Source organism: Narcine bancroftii, chromosome 7, assembly GCF_036971445.1.
Source record: "Narcine bancroftii isolate sNarBan1 chromosome 7, sNarBan1.hap1, whole genome shotgun sequence".
Lineage (NCBI taxonomy): Eukaryota > Metazoa > Chordata > Chondrichthyes > Torpediniformes > Narcinidae > Narcine > Narcine bancroftii.
The window spans coordinates 171688630-171709644 of NC_091475.1; the positions used below are offsets into that span (position 1 = coordinate 171688630).

The 21015-nt window shown below is 38.7% G+C and overlaps 1 protein-coding gene across 14 annotated transcripts in view; it reads left to right on the forward strand.

The window, feature by feature from the left end:
- LOC138739381 (probable ribonuclease ZC3H12C) overlaps window positions 1-21015 on the forward strand; it is a 50086-nt gene that overhangs the window by 27153 nt on the left and 1918 nt on the right. For 6 of the 14 annotated variants that reach the window (XM_069891308.1, XM_069891309.1, XM_069891304.1 and 3 more), the window contains 6 exons: window positions 995-1115; window positions 1864-1941; window positions 2638-3380; window positions 4944-5083; window positions 19018-19252; window positions 19359-19465. In XM_069891308.1, the coding sequence (XP_069747409.1) occupies window positions 2704-3380; window positions 4944-5083; window positions 19018-19252; window positions 19359-19465 (1159 nt within the window). In that variant the 5' untranslated portion in view covers window positions 995-1115; window positions 1864-1941; window positions 2638-2703. The remainder of the gene's footprint in view (window positions 1-994; window positions 1116-1863; window positions 1942-2637; window positions 3381-4943; window positions 5084-19017; window positions 19253-19358; window positions 19466-21015) is intronic. The other 8 variants (XM_069891306.1, XM_069891312.1, XM_069891303.1 and 5 more) reach the window with 4 other exon arrangements.

Consider the following 21015-nt stretch of genomic DNA (forward strand, 5'->3'; position numbering starts at 1 on the left):
TGACTAGCAGTGCCAGATGTTACATCAAACAATGTTGTGTTCTGATGCTGTAATTGGTTCATGTACTTTTATCTGTGGATGATGTTGAATGTTATTTATTTCTCTTGGTCTAGAAGTGTCATCCAAGTTCAGTCATAATTTTGCTTCAACAACCCCACAATCCTCAGAAATAGTTTAAAAATAGATGGCCTTATGAAAGGCTTCCTTAAATCTGGTAACTTGTTAAGAATCTGTGTTCCTCAGCCTTCACTACAGAAAACCAATACCTACATGTATTTCAGTGGAACAACTTGTTCATGACAACTTGCAAATTTAGTGGCTAAACTAAATGTACAGCAAAAAACACATTCTTTGAAGGAGCTGTAGGTTTCTGTTTTTTTTGAGTGCTGAACTCATTTTAATAATGTTCATCTTGGATTAACAAGGTAAACTGGGGCCACATTTATGTGTATTGATTAGGAATTCCAGCAATTATTTGACAATAAGTTGCACTTGTTAATGAAACAAGTCCTGAATATTCTGAAATAGAGTAAGCTGTGTTTTGCATGTAGATTGTTTTCAAGGAACTTAAAAGGGAAAAAATAGTATACAATAAAACCCCTGGTGTCCAGAATTAAAACTGGCAAAAAAATTGAGAAAATAAATTTTTAAAATTAAAATACATAAGAATAAAATAATTGGTCAAAATGTGCAAGTTCAAAATTGTAAATGTTTTCTAAGTAACACATAAACCTTTGATGAAGATGGGAGCAAATATGCAGCCAGCAGAGTGCCTTGGTTGTGCTTTGCTCATAGCAGCTGTTTGAATAAAATTGTGTTATCATGGATGAAGAGCTGGTTGATGCCACTCGCTGTTGGGTGGCTCTCTTAAAGTGTTTCCTTAAACCTGCTTAGTAAGAGTCATCCTGGTCAGAGGCTTTATCTGTATACTGGAGGGAGGGGGGCTGGTGGGGGGTGCTAATAATCTATAATGATATTGTTCATTTTTTGGCAGCTCCATGGAGGGGTAGAAACCTTGAAGTGAAGCGATGAGTAAATAGTTTCAAAGAATGTGACTGAAAATAAAGTAAAATGCTTTAAGGTTTATATATTCATGCAAGTGAAGTTTGTTCCGTGTAAGTACAGTCTAGTATTTGTCTTCTGTCTTTTAAACTGTTTATTCTTAATGCAGTTAAGTATTGTAAGAGTAAGTTTCATGCAACCAGATAATACACTTATCCAGCATCTACCAATCCCCATAGGTGCCAGATACCCGGGGTTTTACTGTATCTTGAAGTTGTAAATACACAAAATGCTAGAGGAATTCAGCACCTCTGAATTCATTTTGCTTCTGCCGTCAGCTCTTCAATCACCATTTTTCACAGATGAGGTTGTATGCTTTGGATCTTGGGCAGATCCTTTACACCTCCACATTTTGCTCTCGACAGATTAATCTGATACAGATTAATCTGGGTCTCATCTGTCCACAAGACATTTTTTGAGGATTCAGCAGGCTCTTTTAAATACTTCTTGGCAAACAGTAATTTGGCCTTCCTGTTTCTGTGGCTAACTAGTGGTTTGCATCTTGCAGTGTAGCCTCTGTATTGCTTTTCATGAAGTCTTCTGCAGATAGTGGTCATTGACATATCCACACCTGTCTCCTGAAGTGTTTCTGATTTGTTGGACAGGCATTTGGAGATTTTTCTCCTTTATAATGAGAGATCTTCTGTCATTAGCAGTGGAGGTTTTCCTTAACCTACCAGCTCCTTTGCAATTACTGAGATCACCAGTGCACTCATTCTTCTTAATGATGTTCCAAACTGTTGATTTTGGTAATCCTAAGGTTTGGGCAATGTCTCTTACTGTTTTATCTTATTTTTTCAGCTTCATAATGGCTTCTTTGACTTTCAGTGCAACAACTCTGGTCCTCATGTTGAAAAATGGGAACTACAATCTCCAAAGGTGATCAAAAGATTAGAACCAAGCCTAGCTCTCTTATGCGTGCACCAATGAAGCAATTAAACATACCCAAATAATTACAAACCCCTGTGAAGCCAAATGTTCCAAACATTATGATGCCCTGAAATGGATAAACTCCGTATAAAACGTGCTGTAATTTCTACATGGTCAAACTAAAATGTATACAAATAACCTTTAATAAAATCTGGAATGTGAATTGTTTGCAAATTTTAAACTGTGGACAACCGGGGGCGGTGGGGGGGGGGGGGGGTGGGGGAGTGGGGGAGGGAGTGCCTTTGTCCAAACATATGGAGGATACTACTTTGTTTAAAAACCATATGTATTCTTCCTATGGATAGAAAAGTTTGAAGTTGGCCATTGATGTGGAAGAATGCTCATTTGAAACAATATGGCAGAGTTAGCTTCTAAATAATATAATCATGTGTCATTAGCCTCCTGTAATTTTCTTGATCACACTTGTATTGTAAAACTCACCACTGATCCAAACCAGGTGCAAGAGAAGAAAGCATAATGATTTTCTACCTTGTGGCTTGTATACAGTATATCCAAAGTATAGAATTTCAATTTCTTCATTTTGTATATCGGAGTGTGAACTATAATAAGGAAATTAAATAATTGGTGTATAAATTTGTTCTCAATTTAACAACTTGATTTATTTATGATTTTTTTCATTCTTAGAAATACAATCTGTTGTGTGTTCAAACACACACACCAGGATTGGCAGTCCATACATGCAACAAATTCATGGGCTTGAAAGATCACTCGTCAACTGAGAACAGCACCGTTCTTGGACTTGCACAGTTCAATGTGGAAAACACTAACAAACCGCTAAACGTGATTACATCTTGGTCAGTAGTGGACAAAATGGCAATGGATAAAGGATACTCCAGTACAGAAAACATTGAAGAGTGGGAAGTGCAAGATACAGAGAGCTCCAGTTCCGATAGTGAATTGGAACATGTTGGAATTGTTAAGTTAGAGACTGGTCCTACAGCAAAACAGTTTTATCAGTCACCTGCTTTGGAATCAAATCTACTCCAATGCAATGAGATGCTGCAAGATTTAAAAATTGATATGGAAACAAAACCAAAGGATGATTTGAGGATTACTGATGAAGACAAAGTCTACAAAACCAAAATGGAGTTTGCACTGAAATTGGGATATTCAGAAGAACAACTGCATATGGTCCTGAACAAATTAGGAACTGATGCCCTACCTAATGATATATTGGGTGAACTTGTTAAACTGGGAAACAAACTTGATTATGATGTCTCCTGTAGCAGAAATAATCCTAGAACCATAAATGTGCGAGATACCATTTCAACAGATTCTCAGAGGTCTGATTCTCCTGCAGAAGATATGGTGGATAATGGGAATAGTCTCAAACCAATAGTCATTGATGGCAGTAACTTGGCAATGAGGTGAGTGGGTAAATTGAGTTTCCCTCAGCCCATTTTTATCTCTCACACTCTCTCACTCAGTGTCTCACTCGTGTACTGTCGCCCTTACACTAATGAGCTGTCTCAATCTCCTATCTTAATTCATTAATATCTCAATGCCAATTGAAGCCTTGAAGGTTTCTGACAATGCTTGTGGTTTATTATCAGGGTTGAGGGAAAGTCGATGTAGAGACTTAAAGTTCCACGAATGTCTGATGTCAACAGTTTTCAATGATATCCAATTTTGATGTTTTGATTGTTAACTCTGATCTTATAAGAATTAAAATGGGCAATTTTTTTTATTAACACACTATTGATTAATCACATCTGTAACACAGTGAAATGGAATTAGTTTTGGATTACTGTAGGCTGCAGGGTTTTCTTTCCTTGTTGTATGATTCCATGATGATCTTGTTGCATGTGGCACCTGCTATCAGTATTAAAAAATTAGTATTTTTGAAACCATTCCTGCTATCTCTGTTTTACATGTTTAATAAAATGCTTTGTATGCATGTAGACTTTTGCTTTTGGCAATTTTTAAGACTCTTGATTTTGAAGGCAATACATGATGCCTGTTGGCTAGTTAGCATGATCTGTGCTCAAAACCAGTGATGTTGCACCATCACCTTCCATTACTTGCTTTGGTATCTCCTCTTCAATATCCTGATACCACCTGCATGCCAAACCAAAGCATTACAATATCCATGGATGTTTCCCTTGATTGATATCCTAAGGATCACCAAATAAACTACAACTCCTACCCCATATCCTCTATATTCCTATAATATTTGCACCTCCAAATTCACTTTTAACTCATTAATGTCAACCTCTGGAAGTTATTTTCTCATTCACTTTCGCTCTCTTAAAATCTACTTAAAACTATCTCATTGATGGAAAGTTAGGTTTAGTCTACTTGCTTGTAATTCCCTTCTGTGAATCAGAAGGTACTTTGAATAATTTTGCAAAATTATTGAACAAAAGTGCAGTTCATGGAAATTAATTTGGTTTCCATTGTATTTTGAAGATTTTAGTAGGTAAATAACAAATAATTGTTTTAACAGATTGAATCAGTAACCAGACACATGAACTTGAAGGTCACTAGCAAAATGATATTGATGCTAAAAGAACATCCTTTATTCTTGCTATTCAATGAGCTATTGCTCGATTATAAACAAAAGAAGTGAGGTAAATGGGATTAAACCAGTTAATACCAAAGACTGGAACAGATGTCATGAGTCAAATATTCACTGTTTCAGTGACAAATTATTATTGTACTTATTTACCTTCCTCTATCTTGAAAAGGCAATGTCACACTAATTAAAGTTTTGAATCATATTTTGAAAACTAAAGTTAGTAATGAAGTTTGTTTTTATCAATAATTTCTTTCTTCCCCTGCTTAAAATTGAGAACACAGGATTCATTTTGACAATTTTTGTATATAGTGTGTTTTCTGGTATTAACCAGTGCTATATAATTTAATAGAGTATTAATTAGGAAAGATTCCATTGAATAAATGGATTTAAGATTTGTTTTCATTTCTTGCAGTCATGGCAATAAAGAAGTTTTCTCCTGTCGAGGGATTAAGTTAGCAGTGGACTGGTTTTTGGAAAGGGACCATAAAGATATTACTGTGTTTGTGCCTGCCTGGAGAAAGGAACAATCGAGGCCTGATGCCCTCATCACGGGTAATCTGTAGCAATTACTCAGTTGATTTGTATTGATATGTGAATTAAACATGGACTATCTTGTTACAGCTGATAGAATGGTATGATTTATTCATTGCCCTGTTTCAATTTGTTTAATCTAAAATTTTGTAGAAACCATTTTTGTATAAAATTATGCTTTGGGATTTGTTGTTGTTATGTGGTGAGGCAACTATTTATATTTTCTCCAGCATTTTTTTGGCCATGCTGCAAAATCTAAAGGCTAGAGAACATCACTCCATGATACAGTTCATCTGTGTTTAAATAGGTTGGGTATCTTTTTAAAAAAAAAATGCTGTACAACACAAAGAGTGGACAGACTCTAGATGTGGTCATCTTTCTAGAAAGGCTGTAAAATGGTTTGTGTATCAAACTATTTGTTGACTTGTAGACCAAGAAAGCTGAACTATAACATTGCTACTCTCACATAAAATTGATTTTTCACACAACTTTTAAGTTAAAATTTTCAAACTTAGGTTAATATAAATTTTCAGTTGTTTATTTAGATTTGATGAATATGTTAAAAAAATGCTTCAAGATGTTCAGAGAATTGAGGCTGTTAAGTTTTAATGATACTCTATCTGCTGAGAGATAGACTTTAGGTACAGATCATTTGGCGAGATCATCAGTGTTCAGTAAACATATACCTTCCACACAGGCAAGGCCCCTCAACTTTTCCTCTGCTACATCAATGACTACTTTGGTGCTGCCTCATCCACACATGATGAGCTCATAGACTTCATCCACTTTGCTGCCAACTTCCACCCCTACCTCAAATTTCACTTGTTCTATCTCTAGCAACCTTTCCTCGACTCTCTCTGTCTCCATCTCAGGAGACAAACTCTCAACAGATATCTTCTACGAACCCACCAACTCCCATAGCTACCTTGTCTGCACCATGTCCCCTGTAAGGATTTCCTTTCCCTTCTCTGAATTCCTTCATCTCTGTCGTAACTGCTCCCAGGGCGAGGTCTTCCATGCCAGATAATCAGAGATGTCCTCCTTCAAACTACTACCGTCAACTAGGACCTCATCTGTATATCCTCCATTATCTCCACATTTGCCCTGGCCCACTCCACTCCCATGTACAACAAAGCCAGGATTCCTCTTGTCCTCCCCTACCACCCCACAAACTTCTTCCATTTCCTCAACCTAATACGTAATCCCACAACTAGATGCATGTTCCCCTCTCCGCCTTCCACTCCTCCCTGCCCACCAACTGAACTCTTGGCACCTACCCCTGTAACTGCAGGAGATGCTCCGCTTGCACTCACGTGTTCTCCCTCACCACCATTTGAGGCCCAAGCATTCCTTCCAAGTAAAGCAAGATTTCACTTGTGAATCTGCATGGGTCATCTACCTCAACCTGTGTGAGACTAAAATGCTTTGTTGAGCACCTCAGCTCTGTCTGCCGCAATAGCGTGTATTTCCCATTGGCTACCCATTTCAATATCCCTCCCATTCCCTTGTTGACATGTCTGTCCATGATCTCATGCACTGCCAGACTGAGACTATTGGCAAATTAGACGAACAACACCTCATCTTCTGTCTGGGCACCCTTCAACAGGATGGCACTTTCATCAATTTCTCCGGTTTCTGTTTAAACAACCCCTGCCTTCCACCCTTCTTCACCCCCCCCCCTTGCCTTTTCTCCTGCTCTCTCTATATCTGTCTCTTTCTTCCCTCTTCTCTTTTTCAAAGAGCCAAAATCAATTCTCACCTCTCCTCTTATTATATCGAATTAACACCTTTTGTTGGCCTGGACTCCTTTCCTGGCCAGTATTCAGTCTTTATTCTTGCACCTTCCTGTTCTTTGTCTTATCCTTGAAGAAAGGTACAGGCCCAAAACGTCAGTAATATATCTTTACCTCTTATGGAAGCTGCAAGACCGGCTGAGTTCCTCCAGCATTTCTCTGTGTTATTTTGTCCCATATCCCTTGATTATAGGAGACAATCTGTATTGCATTTTTTTTGTCTAAATAATTAATGCATCAAGATTTGCTGATGACACCAAAATTGTTGGGAAAGTTAAGTTGTAAATGGGTACAAAGAACTAGACAGCAACTATTTCATTAAGTGGGCAAAACATTGGCATATGCAGTGTATTGTGAAGAAATGTAAAATCATCCATACATCATGAAGAATAGAAAAAACTAAAAGTTACTGTTTAGTCTGATGTCTAGTTATGATTTGTTGGTAAGTTTTTGAAGGGGACAAAAACATTACAAAGTGAGAGATTTTCAATATTAATGTGTTTATCAGTAAAAGTTCACAAATTCTAGGTGCAACATCAACTGGAGCTTCATTTGGCCTACCTTAATGCCTTCCCATTACCATTGCTATACAGACTCCACAATAGGAAAGCCCATAATACTTAACCTATTCGACAAACTTCCATATAAGAGTGCAACTTTCAATTTTTTTTTAAAGCTATTCAGGCCTATTAATTTGACCAGCAAAAGCAGTATGAGTATCCAATAATCTTGGCCATTTGGACGTCACTTGCGAAAGAAGAGGACTTTGATAAGCATTCCAGCTATTCATCATCAAAATTAGCTTGGGCAGATCAGAAACATAGAAGAGACACTGAAGTGTTTCAGTACAATTCTAAATATAGTTGAAAAAAATGGATAAAATTTTCAGGGCATGCAAGAGCATAGTTCACTGTAGTTGCAGAACATAGAACAATACAGGACAAGAACAGTCCCTTTGCCCACTATGTCTCTGTCAAGCATGATGCCAAATTAAATTAAAGCTCTGCTATTTCCACATGATACATATTCCTCTATTCTCTGTATTTTCATGTCCCTATCCTGAAGCCTCAGAAATACTAGTATCATATCTGCTTCCAGCCCTGATAGCCCATTCCACAATTATCACTCTTGTTGGGGGAGGTGGGGGGGGTGGGGTGGAAAGAGAAACACAATATGCCTCACATGTCTTCTTTAAACTCCCCTGGCCTCCTTCCTCCTCCTCCCACCCTCGCGTTCAGTGCATGTCATCTCGAATGTGGTATTTTTACATTAGGAAAAAGATTCTGATTATCTACCCTTTCTATGGCTCCTATAACTTTATGAACTATTAGATCTCACCTCAGCCTCTGTTATTCCAGAGTAATCTACCCAACTTTGTCCATCCTCTGTTTATAGCTCATAACCTCTAATCCAGAAAACATCCTGGTAAATCCCTTCTGTACCCTTTCCAAAGGCTCTATCTTTCCTGTAATGGGGCAACCAGAATTGCACCAATGCTCCAAGTGCAGCCTAACCAAAAATTTTTTGTTGTTTGGGTGAAATCAATGGTCTCAAATTCATTATTTTCAAAGGAAAGCTATTCCCAAATTTCATGATATGAGTACACACACAAAAAAAAATTGGATAGAGAACAAAAAGTGGAAGAATGATTGAAAACAGAATTAACAGAAGGATAGATCTTTAATTTTATAAATAAATATTACTGGATTTTGATTTGTTAGGGCAACAACACAATTTTCTGCAGAAGTGGCTTAAGGTTTTGAATGCATAAGATTATTGTTTCCAGCAGTATGACAAAAAAATAGTTAATTAGCAAGTTCTTTAAGTATTGTATGAGGAAAAAATAGATGGTTGTGTTTCAAGGAAATGAGCATATCATTGCTAAAGGAAGCTTAAGGCAATTGGAATTGTGTTCTCTCTACATCTTGGATTGAGAACTCTTGAGAAATAATTGACTCAATTTTAATTATTAAATCACTACATAAAAAAGGCATATACACTTAACTGGATGGTGAATATGAGGAGATGGATACTCTATGTTCAGATCACTGTACTACTACTGTGGCTACTATGTTTGGAGAAGACTGATTTTAATTTTTCCAGAAACTTTTGGTTTTGAGTAATAGAGAGCTAACCAAATTGGATCTTTCTCAGTTTAAAATATACTTAAACAAAATATTGTTTCTGCACCTGTCCTGATGTTTGTTTTGTTACACAGTTAACAGAGGAATTTGGGTTTCAAAAATTGAGTTTAAAAAAAAATCATTGATCTAATATAACAAGAGCAAATATATTTTTAACCTGATAGATTTCTTAAAACTGAAGGACTGGGAATTAGTAATTTCTACAACAGATTTTACAGTATTTAAATGGGAAATCTCTGTATATTATGTAAAGCAGAAAGATATAGGCCATAATAAGGAGGGCAAGTGGATAAGGAGGATGGAGTACAAAAGTAGGTAAGTTTGACCAAAGTTATCATTTCGAACTTTTATTATATGGCATTTAGCACAAAATCCTCTCAATTGGTTGGCCAAAAATTTACTAGATTTATCACCATGAAGGTAAAATTGATTTTCAGATTTCAAAAGTTGGCATTCAGCTGGGTATATGAGAGAAGATCAAATTTAGTGTTAAGTTTAATCTTTTAATATTCATTTTAGTTTGAGCATAATGTTGATCTAACTGTTTAATTTGTTTAATTAACTCAGATCTTTCTTTATTAGTCTTTCTTTTGTTATTAACAGTATATTAAATAATTTGCCCTCTAATAAAAACCTTCAAGGTATCCCATATTACCAAACTAGAGGTCTCCAAAGAGAGATTAGTATCAAAAAAAAACTATCTGTTATGCCATATATTTCACAAAGTCCTTACCTGATAATTTTCTTCTTTGGCTTGGCTTCGCGGACGAAGATTTATGGAGGGGTAATGTCCACGTCAGCTGCAGGCTTGTTTGTGGCTGACAAGTCCGATGCGGGACAGGCAGACACGGTTGCAGCGGTTGCAAGGGAAAATTGGTTGGTTGGGGTTGGGTGTTGGGTTTTTCCTCCTTTGTCTTTTTCAGTGAGGTGGGCTCTGCAGTCTTCTTCAAAGGAGGTTGCTGCCCGCTGAACTGTGAGGCACCAAGATGCACGGTTTGAGGTGATATCAGCCCACTGGCGATGGTCAATGTGGCAGGCACCAAGAGATTTCTTTAGGCAGTCCTTGTACCTCTTCTTTGGTGCACCTCTGTCTCGGTGGCCAGTGGAGTTCTCGCCATATAATACGATCTTAGGAAGGCGATGGTCCTTCATTCTGGAGACGTGACCTACCCAGCACAGTTGGATCTTCAGCAGCGTGGATTCGATGCTGTCGGCCTCTGCCATTTCGAGTACTTCGATGTTGGAGATGAAGTTGCTCCAATGAATGTTGAGGATGGAGCGGAGACAACACTGGTGAAAGAGTTCTAGGAGCCGTAGGTGATGCCGGTAAAGGACTCATGATTCGGAGCCGAACAGGAGTGTGGGTATGACAACGGCTCTGTATACGCTGATCTTTGTGAGGTTTTTCAGTTGGTTGTTTTTCCAGACTCTTGTGTAGTCTTCCAAAGGCGCTATTTGCCTTGGCGAGTCTGTTGTCTATCTCGTTGTCGATCCTTGCATCCGATGAAATGGTGCAGCCGAGATAGGTAAACTGGTTGACCGTTTTGAGTTTTGTGTGCCCGATGGAGATGTGGGGGGGCTGTTAGTCATGTTGGGGAGCTGGCTGATGGAGGACCTCAGTTTTCTTCCCAATGTCTTTTATCTTGAGGTCAGATATTGCAATACTGTGGTATTCACAGGAATGAGTTAATGAAATTAATGATTGTCAATAAAAAATAATCAATACGTGAGTAAGTGTGATGAACAAAGGAAAAATACTCTTTATTGGTAGGATAAAAGAAATACCAAACCAACAGTTGAAATCTCACCTGGAATAGGTGAGTCTAAACTTAAATTTGGCAAGGAAATTAAAACAAATTCAAAAAACCCTGGATCATCAACATTGTAAAAACCACAATTTTATTTGTAATTTCCCTGAAACAATAACAAAATGGCCGTTAAAATTTGAAACAACATTATGCCTCACCTGTACCACCTCCTTGATGGTAGTGGATTAAAGATGCTGTGCGCTCAATGGAAAGGATCTTCGGTAATTCCTTGAGCCCTATTTAGATAATGTTTCCAGTAAATGGCATCCATAGAGGAAAGGGAGACTCCAGTGATCCTCTCAGCTGTTTTAATGATCATCTCTTTTGATCTGGCCTGATGCTTTCTAGCTACAATACCATGCAATGATGTAGCCAGACAGGACAATCTCGATTATATTTCTGTAAAAGATTTTTGAGTTGGGCTGGTAGCCTTGCCCTTCTCATCCTTCATAGGAAGTGTAGGTGCTACTGTGCCTTCCTGACTAATGTGGAGGTGTTGTGAGTCCAGTATAGGTCATCCTTTATATGCATGGCAAGGAACTTTGTGCTCTCCACTTTCTCCATGAGGGAACCATTGATGTGCAATGGAGAATGATCGATCTTTGTCCTCCTAAAGTCCACAATCATCTACTTTGTCTTGTAGCCATTCCTTAAGTACTAATATGATCTGAATAAAAAGGCTGGAGGAGGAGAACGAGCACAGGCTAAAAGGCAAAAGGTGATAATTGCACATGGATGGAACACAAAAGTCTGCAGATGATGTGATTATATTTAGACAGCTGCTTGCTTTTTACTCATACCTTGATGAAGGGCTCAAGCCTGAACCATTGGTTATACTTCTTTACTTCCTATGGATACTGTCAGACTTGCTGAGTTCCTCCAGCATTTTTGTTTTTACTACAATCACAGCATCTGAAGACTTTCGTGTTTCATGCCATTTGACGCCAGATCATTTTTTAATGTTAAATCTGAGATTGATAGATTTTCCAACCCTCAACATTTTAATGCAATTCTGGTAAAACTCGGATATAAAGCCCTTCAGCACATTAAGTCCTTGCTCACTATCAACAACAACACTTTTTCACTAACCAATTTTGATTTTTTTTAAATTCTTCCCACATTCTCATCAGCTCCCCCAGATTTTAATACTCCCTTACATTAGAGGCAATTTATAATGACCAATTAACATACCAACCTGATTGCAAAGAGAACATGCAAACTCCACATTAAAAGCACCTGAGATCAGGATTCAATCCAAGTCTTTGACATTGTGAGGCAACTGTTCTACTATCTCTCCCTGCACCCTACACCACCCTAATCTATGTTGCATTCTTTAGTTAATATATTCATAATATTTGGTGTAGAACCTTTTGCTTACACCAAATATAGCCTTGCTCCTTACATTAATATATGCTTTATTTTATTTTAATGTCAGCTAATGTCAATACTTCATTTTTAGAAATCTTTTGTGGTTCTTTTTGGATTCTAAATGTTGGCCGTGCCATTTTAGGACAATTTTTAAAATGAAAACTAGATTCAGAAGTAGAAACAGAAAGTGCTGGAAATGCTCAGGAGGTCAGGCATCTTTGAAAATAAAAACAAAATTAATGCTTCAGGTCAAAGACTTTTTCTGCAATAGGGAGGGATAGATAAAACAAAGGGAAAATTTATGATGGGGTGAAGCTGGAATTGCTTTGGTGATAAACCGTTAATGATGCTATCTGATTGGTAAATTACTGAGGGAAGTTAAACAAAGGACATGCAAAAGCTGTGAAATGCAGAGCTGTAGAACCCAGCATGTCAGGTTGCAGTAGAAGGGAGAGAAAAACTGAATATATATTTTTTTAAATCTATAAATTATAAACAATGATTTTTAACGTCCATGTATATTGTGCCTTTAACATTGGGGAAAAATATCCCAAGGCATTTGAGAAGAGCATTATCAAATTAAATTTGACGTGAAACTACAGAAATTTTGAAATGCATGATGGAAAGCTTAATCAAAGAGGTTATAAGATGCATCATAAGGAGAGAAACATTCAGGGTGGGAATTCTACAGCTTGGAGCCATAATAAATGAATCATGTATACTAGCTGTGAACCAATGAAGAGGTCACAACTGGGAAAGCACAGTGATTTACAGGCTGATGGTGATTACAGATATAGGGAAGGCAAAACCTGATAGTTTGAGAGTAGAGTGTGATCCAAGGAAAGACAAGGAACATGATGTTAATGAGAAGTATATGGCTTTGAAAAAACAGGTTTACAGTTTTAAAAATGCCATCCAATACAAGTATTGTTGTTGTTTATAGAGCTACTTGTTAACACTGATAGTCAAAAGTTGTATCTGTCTGATGTCTTGTTCAGAGAGAGTTAAATTATCAAATCAGATTTTCTTGATTGACAGCAGGGTGACTTCTCTAATTACCAACATTGTGTATTTCCTTCCTTCAAGATAGTTGCACATATAGCATTTCTGAGCTTCTTTGGCATGCTCCTCTTCCAAGATAAATTCACATTAGAAAAACTAGTCTATCATGTTTTTGTGTTTAAGGGATTTCACCCTTAAGATCTTTCCAGAGACCTTTGTTTTTTTTTCCACTGGTCTTGTGTAGCCCTGGAGTAATGTTACAATGTGTAGTAGAGTCAAGGTCATTCACATTCATATTCATTCTTGGTAAAGGAAAAACTTGTGTCTCCTTTTGGTCAAATAATTGATTAGTACCCAAACATGAGGCCCAATACACATTGCTAAGTGCTTTGTAAGTTTTCTGTTTAAATTTCAAATCCACAAAAAAATCTTTTTTTGGGACAGCTCAATTAGGCTGTTATTTGGTAAACTACAGGAGATGTCAGTTTAACTTGTCTATTAATACTTTTGTCTCGTTGATTCATAGAGCTTTGTTGTTCCACAAAATGAAAGCAGGTCCTTTGGCACAATGCATTCATGCCAACCAAGATACCTGTCTATGCAAATCCCACTTGACAATGTAAATAGTGGAATAACTCAGTGGGTCAGGCAGCATCCATGGGCAGAAAAGGTCAGTCAGCATTTCAGGTCAGGGCCCTTTATCGAGACCAAAGTAAGAAGAGGATACAAAGGGGGGAAAAAAGCTATGGAGGAGCCAAGAGGTGATAGGGTCTTGGCAGTAGAGGTGGAAAGTTGGGTAATTTGAAAGACCATTTGGAAAGGCAATGGTGGGTGGGGGGGGGGATAATTGTTAGTCAAAAACGTAAGAGCAGCCGATGATTTAAAAAAAGAGATGTGAACGATGGAACCAGACATAGGTGAGGATTACCTAAAATGAGGAAAAACAATGTTAATGCCGTAAGGTTTAAGGTTGTCCATGTGGAACATGATATGTTGTTCAAGTTTACATTTTAACTTACACTTACAATAGACAAGGCTGAAGCCAGACATATCAGGGTGGGAATGCTATGTAGAATTGAAATGGTTGGCTACAAGGAGTTCAAGCTTAAATCCACAGAATGAATGCAGGTGTTCAGCAAAGTGGTCCCCAAATATGCATTTGGTCTCACCCAATTTAGAGGAGGTCACACCCAGTAGATCAGGTTGGATGATGTACATATAAAGCTCTGCCTTGCCTGGAAGGTCCGCTTGTGGCCCTGAATGGAGGCGAGGGAGAAGATGCAGGGGCAATTTTGTGCTTGTGCAATTACACTGGGAAGTTCCTAAGGGAGTAGATGGATGTATGGGGAGTGAAGAACAGACCAAAGAGTCTTGAAGTGACTGCATGGATAGGGGAAGATGTAGCAGGTGGTGGGATCATGCCGAAGTTGGGGGGAGTGTCATAACTATGTCAAATGCGGAGGCTGGTGGTTAAAAGGAAGGACCATAGGGATATGTCCTTGTTCTACTTGGGAGGAGGTGGGATGAGGAAAGGCAATAGTATGGGCATCATCAATGATGGTGGAGAGTCCACATTTATTAAAGAAAGGATATTTGGATGGGGGGGGAGGAGGAGGCTTCACCCTGGGAACCGAAGAGGTAGAGATGGATGAATTGAGAGAAAGATTGCATCCTTACAAGAGACAATGTGGGAAGACTTGTAATTCGGATAGCTGTGGGTGTCAGTTAGTTTGTAATTGATCCTGAGATGGAGACAAAGGTAGAGGACAGGGGTTTCAGTCCAGCTAAATTGAGGGACCAATTATTGAGTTCTACACAGATACAAGAGGGTAATACCAATGCAATTGTCAATGTAGCAGCTTTTTTGGGGTGTGGTACCTGAGTAAGATTGGAATGGGGCAGTTTTATTTATCCAGCACAAAGGCAGACCAAGCTGGGGCCCATGTGTATGCCCACAGCTACATCTTGGATCTAAAGAAAATGGGAGGAGTCAAAGAAATTGTTAAAGGTAAGGATAGGTTTTGTCAAATGGAGGAGTGCGTAAGTAGATGAGGACTGAATTGCTCTGCATTCAAAAAAGAAGCAGAGTGTTCTGAGGCCTTCCAGGTGTGAAATGAATGTGTATAAGGATTGCACATCTTTGGTGAGGATAAAGAGATGTGGACTTGAGAATCATAATTCTTCAAAAATGTACAGACCATGGGTAGTGTCCCAGATGTAGGTAGACGAAAGCTTGGAGGATGGTTGGGAGGTGGTCAATGTACGAAGGGACCAGTTCGATGGGGTAGGAGCCAGCATGGCAACTGGCAGGAGAGTTTTTTGTTTGTGAATTATGAGAAGATAGAAATGGATGGGCCAGAGTTAGGAAACCATCAGGTTAGTGGCCAATATCCTATCAACTTTTGGCCCCTCTCCAGTTTATTTCTTCATTCATATACTGATTTACATTTTTTCTTACTTTAGTCTCGATTGAAGAATCCCACCCAAAACGATGAATGACTATTTCTGCCCATGGTCACTGCCTAATCCATTGACTTCCTCTAGTATCTTTTTGATCAATATTTCAACATCTGCAAATTTTTTTCTCTGCATTCTAACCCTTTCCTCTCTATGTACGTATCCAAATGACTTTTAAAAGTTGTAATTGTACCTACTTCTGCCACCTCCTCTATCATATTGTGTATGTTTTTTTATTGTTTGCGTTTATTGTATTCTATTTTATATTTCAGTCAATGCTAGAGTATCGTGATCACCATATACTTATCACTCTATGGAGAAACTTGCCCCTCAGATCCCCTTTAAATCTTTCTCCTCTAACCTTGAGCCTATGCCTTTTAGTTTTGGACTCCCTGAGGTTACTTTTCAGCCTCTTCCAAGTAAAGCAGTCCTGGGAATCTTTTCTGCGAATCTCTGGATAAGTTACATCCTTCCTGTAGTCAGGCACCCTGAAATGCACGCAATGGTAACAGTGGTAACAAAATCTCCCAACTTTCTTATTCCGTGCCCCGCCTGATGAAGCCAACTATGCCCAATGCTGCCTTGAGCATCCTATCTATCTGTGATGTCACTTTCCAGTAATTGTGTACTTGCACCTCAAAGTATTACTGTTCAATAACACTGCCAAGTGCCATGTCATTCACTCTGATTTGGTCCAGTTTAACTTTCCAAAATGCATCACTTTACTCTTGTCTGAGTTGTATTTGAACATCCATTCCCTTTTCCTATTCTCTCAGGGCTTATTTGACTGCAGTTCCTTGGCTTGTCCTTCTTAAATCAAGGCATATAAACCATCCTACAGTCCTCTGGAACCTCATCTGTGGCAAATATAAACATCTCTGCAAGGGGCGCAATAGTCTCCTTCACTACTTCCCACAACATCCTAACATACACCTGGTCAGATCCTGGGAAATTACCCACCTTTATTTGCTTAATACCACCAACATCCCTTTCGGAACGTTGATGTTTCAAGACATCGCTGTTTTCTCCCCTTCTGCATGGTAATTATAGACACTATTCATTTCAGATGTTGCCCTCTTTGATGACTACACATATTGATTACCTTATTGATCCTAAGGGGACCTACTCTCTTCCTATTTACCCTTTACTCAGAATATGTTGGGGTTCTTCTTTATCTGCCTGGGATATCTTGTGTCCTCCTTGTGATCCTCAATTAGGGACTTGCTTGCTTGACTTGCCGATGCTTGTCACGTCTTTTCTTGGTCAGAGTATCAATATCCCTCATCCACTATGGTTTCCTAATCCTTCCAGCCGTCCCCTTCATTCCAACAGAACAGATGGGCTTTGACTTCATCCCGCCTTGCTTTGAAATGCTTCCCACTTGCCAGTTGTCCCTTTACCCACAAGTCTTTACCCACTCAACCAGTCTTGGTTAATTCCAAAGTTATTCTATTTATATTGGAAGTGCACTGATACTTTTTTAAATTTAAAATTAAATTTGCCATGTATATTTTTTTAATTTCCTCATTTCTCTTTTAGCTTTTTTCCTCTAAAATAAACACTAGCTTCCTCATCACACTGCAGATTACAGTCATTCAACTCATTGTTCCATAATAGCTCTCAATACAACAGTCCCATTCCCCTTTTGCAGAATGCTTGAATAAGTTTATTGCACTAACCACACACACACACACACACACACACACACACACACACACACACACACACACACACACACACACACACACACACACATATTATATATTCTCTATTTTTCCACCCACCCCCCCCCACCCCCCCACCCTGTCTTCTTCTTTGGCTTGGCTTCGCGGACGAAGATTTATGGAGGGGGTAAAAAGTCCACGTCAGCTGCAGACTCGTTTGTGGCTGACCAGTCCGATGCGGGACAGGCAGACACGATTGCAGCGGTTGCAAGGGAAAATTGGTTGGTTGGGGTTGGGTGTTGGGTTTTTCCTCCTTTGCCTTTTGTCAGTGAGGTGGGCTCTGCGGTCTTCTTCAAAGGAGGCTGCTGCCCGCCAAACTGTGAGGCGCCAAGATGCACGGTTTGAGGCGTTATCAGCCCACTGGCGGTGGTCAATGTGGCAGGCACCAAGAGATTTCTTTAGGCAGTCCTTGTACCTTTTCTTTGGTGCACCTCTGTCACGGTGGCCAGTGGAGAGCTCGCCATATAATACGATCTTGGGAAGGCGATGGTCCTCCATTCTGGAGACGTGACCCATCCAGCGCAGCTGGATCTTCAGCAGCGTGGACTCGATGCTGTCGACCTCTGCCATCTCGAGTACCTCGACGTTAGGGGTGTGAGCGCTCCAATGGATGTTGAGGATGGAGCGGAGACAACGCTGGTGGAAGCGTTCTAGGAGCCGTAGGTGGTGCCGGTAGAGGACCCATGATTCGGAGCCCCTGTACTAACCACATATATGTACAAATGCCATTAAAGTCTTGGTCTTTTTTTTTTTACTATTGCCCTCTAATTTGTCTTGTTTCACATAACTGTCACTTCCCTTTTTAATAATTTTTGCCACTTATTACCAAGGATCTTGCCACTAAATTACCATAAACTGTTAATTTTGCAGAGGTTTGGTAATGACATTGGAAACCCTGGCAAATTTCTACAGATGTATGGTGGAAAGTGTTGACCAGCTGCATCATGTTATTGGTGGTATGGGGACACCAGTAGCCCTGAGCAGAAGCCCTGCAAACCCTACTTACCATCAAGAACATCTATAAGGAATGCTGCCATCATGGAGCAGCGGCAATCATTAAGGATCCAGACCACCTAGTGTAAGCTCAGTTCTTGCTGCCTACCATCAGGTATAGGTACCACAAGACTCGTACCACCAGGTTCAAGAACAGTTGCTACCCCTCCACCATCGGACTCCTTAACAACAAACTCAGTCAGAGACTAATTTAAAGACACTTTTTTGCACTTTATTTTTTTTCTCTCTGTATTGCACAGTCATTTGTTTACATTTCTTTATTTGTTTCCACATGTATATCTTCTTGAGTACAATTTTCTTTCACTACCAATAAACCCTCAGGGCTATAGGTGATGTCATGTATGTTCTCTGACAATAAATCTGAACTCTGATATCTTGGATGTTGTACGAAACCAGAGCAACTAGCATCAACTCAGTGAATATGTACACTCCACACAATTTGAGTGCACACATCCCCACATCAACATTCCATCCATATGAATCTTAAGCTAATATTTACGTGTGTTTACTCATTCCAAATATTATAAACCTTAAATGTCAAAGGTCAAGACAATTAAAATGAGAAATTGTACCTTAAAGTTAAAGTTTGCAGAAATCCAGAAAAGATTGATCAATTATTAAAATAAAATTATTTTGTCTTCACAGATCAAGAAATCCTGCGCAAGTTGGAAAAGGATAAAATCCTTGTCTTCACACCATCTCGTCGTGTTCAAGGACGAAGAGTAGTTTGTTATGATGATCGCTTCATTGTGAAACTGGCTTATGAGTCTGATGGTATCATTGTATCAAACGATAACTACAGAGATTTGCAGAATGAAAAGCCGGAATGGAAAAAATTCATTGATGAGAGATTACTTATGTATTCTTTTGTTAATGACAAGTGAGTATTCAAATTTTACTCCAGAATGCATCCAAAGCATTATTAGAAATAGTATTAAAGTAACATAACTTGATAATTGTGTTTATGAAGTTCTGTTTAATTTCAGATTTATGCCACCAGATGATCCTCTGGGTCGCCATGGGCCTAGCTTGGATAACTTTCTGAGGAAAAAACCTGTTGCGCCAGAACACAAGAAGCAACCTTGTCCATATGGTAAATACATTTTGAAAAAAGTAAATTCTTTGCTTGTACAGTTCTTTTCAGTTTTAGCTGCATCAAAACACTTAATTGGCATTTGAAGTAGAGATATGCTCTTCCTTCAAAATATACATTCATCAGGGGAAAACCATTGAAATGACTTGTATTTATTATTGATATTTTTGCTAGTTTTCCTTTAATCTTGCATAATTTCTGTGAAGAAATTTACAACCATTTTATGCAGAGGTACTCCTATCATTCACAAATATCTCGTTACTTCGAAGTGATATTAATATTTCATCATTGTATTTTTGATAAGTGCAATAAAGACAGAAATTAAATCATAGTCAAACCTGAGCTTGTACATCACTATATACTGCACACTATACAAGCTGTGTTTCAGTTGGGGAGGATTGTGGGTAGAAGTCTGACTTGCAATGCATTTCTGAGGGAGGAGTTATTGTGGAAGTATTTTCCAGATGAGATATTATTCTAAGGTCACATACTTCCTCTCAATTGAAGGTAAAATATCACATGATAGTACAGTAAAGCCCCTATATCCAGAATTCTAGCAACTGGCAAAAAAAAATCAAGTAAAATAAATGAAAATTAAAATAAATAAGAATAAAATAATAGGTAAAAATGTTTAAAACTGGCACACCTTACTGTTAGTTTGCCAATCCACTGCTCGTGTGCCAGGTGACACCTGCAAACAGTTCCCACCTTGTGACCAACATAAACAAACAGAGATTCTATTTCACAGGACATTATTTTGGACAAATTTCCCCAATCCGTTTCCATGCTGAAAGAAAAATAACCAGACAGGTGTAAAAGTTTAGTGCTTAACCTTAAGCAGGATATGGAGATATGTTAAGAGAGTGGAAAAAGATGAAAGTTGCACAGTGCTTATGGAAGAGTTTAATGTTGATTCATCAACACTGGAAATACAGAGCAGCTAGACTGCATCAGCAGGAAAAAAAACAATGAATGCTTCAGCTTGAATACACTTTGCCAGAATGAAGACCCATCTGATAAGAAGTCATCGGCCTGAAGCATCAACTCTATTTCTCTTCCCATAGATGAGACCTGACTGTGGAATATTTCCAGCTTTTACTGTTCTTTAGATTTTCAACATCTGCAGTCCTTTTTAAGTTTTCATTAGCCAGAAGCTTAACTGGCCAAGCCAAATATTGTGGCTGCAACAGAAGATCAGAAGCTGGGTACCCTGCAGCAAATAACTCCCCTTTAGATGCCCCAAAGCCTTCCACCATCTACAAGACTCAAATCAGAAGAATGATGGAATACTTTTCATTTGCCTGGATGAGTGCAGCACCAACAACTCTCAAGAAGCTGATAAACTCATTTGCTTGGCCTAAACATTTGTTCCCTGTCACTGGGACACAGTAACTACAAAATGCATTGCAGTTACTTCCCCAGATGCCTCCAGCAGAATTTCCCAAACTTCAACCACTGAAAAGGAAAGGACAGGAGCCATATGGGAACACCACCTGTAGGTTTTGCTCCAAAAATCACACCAACCTGATGTGCCAGTTCTTCATCTATAT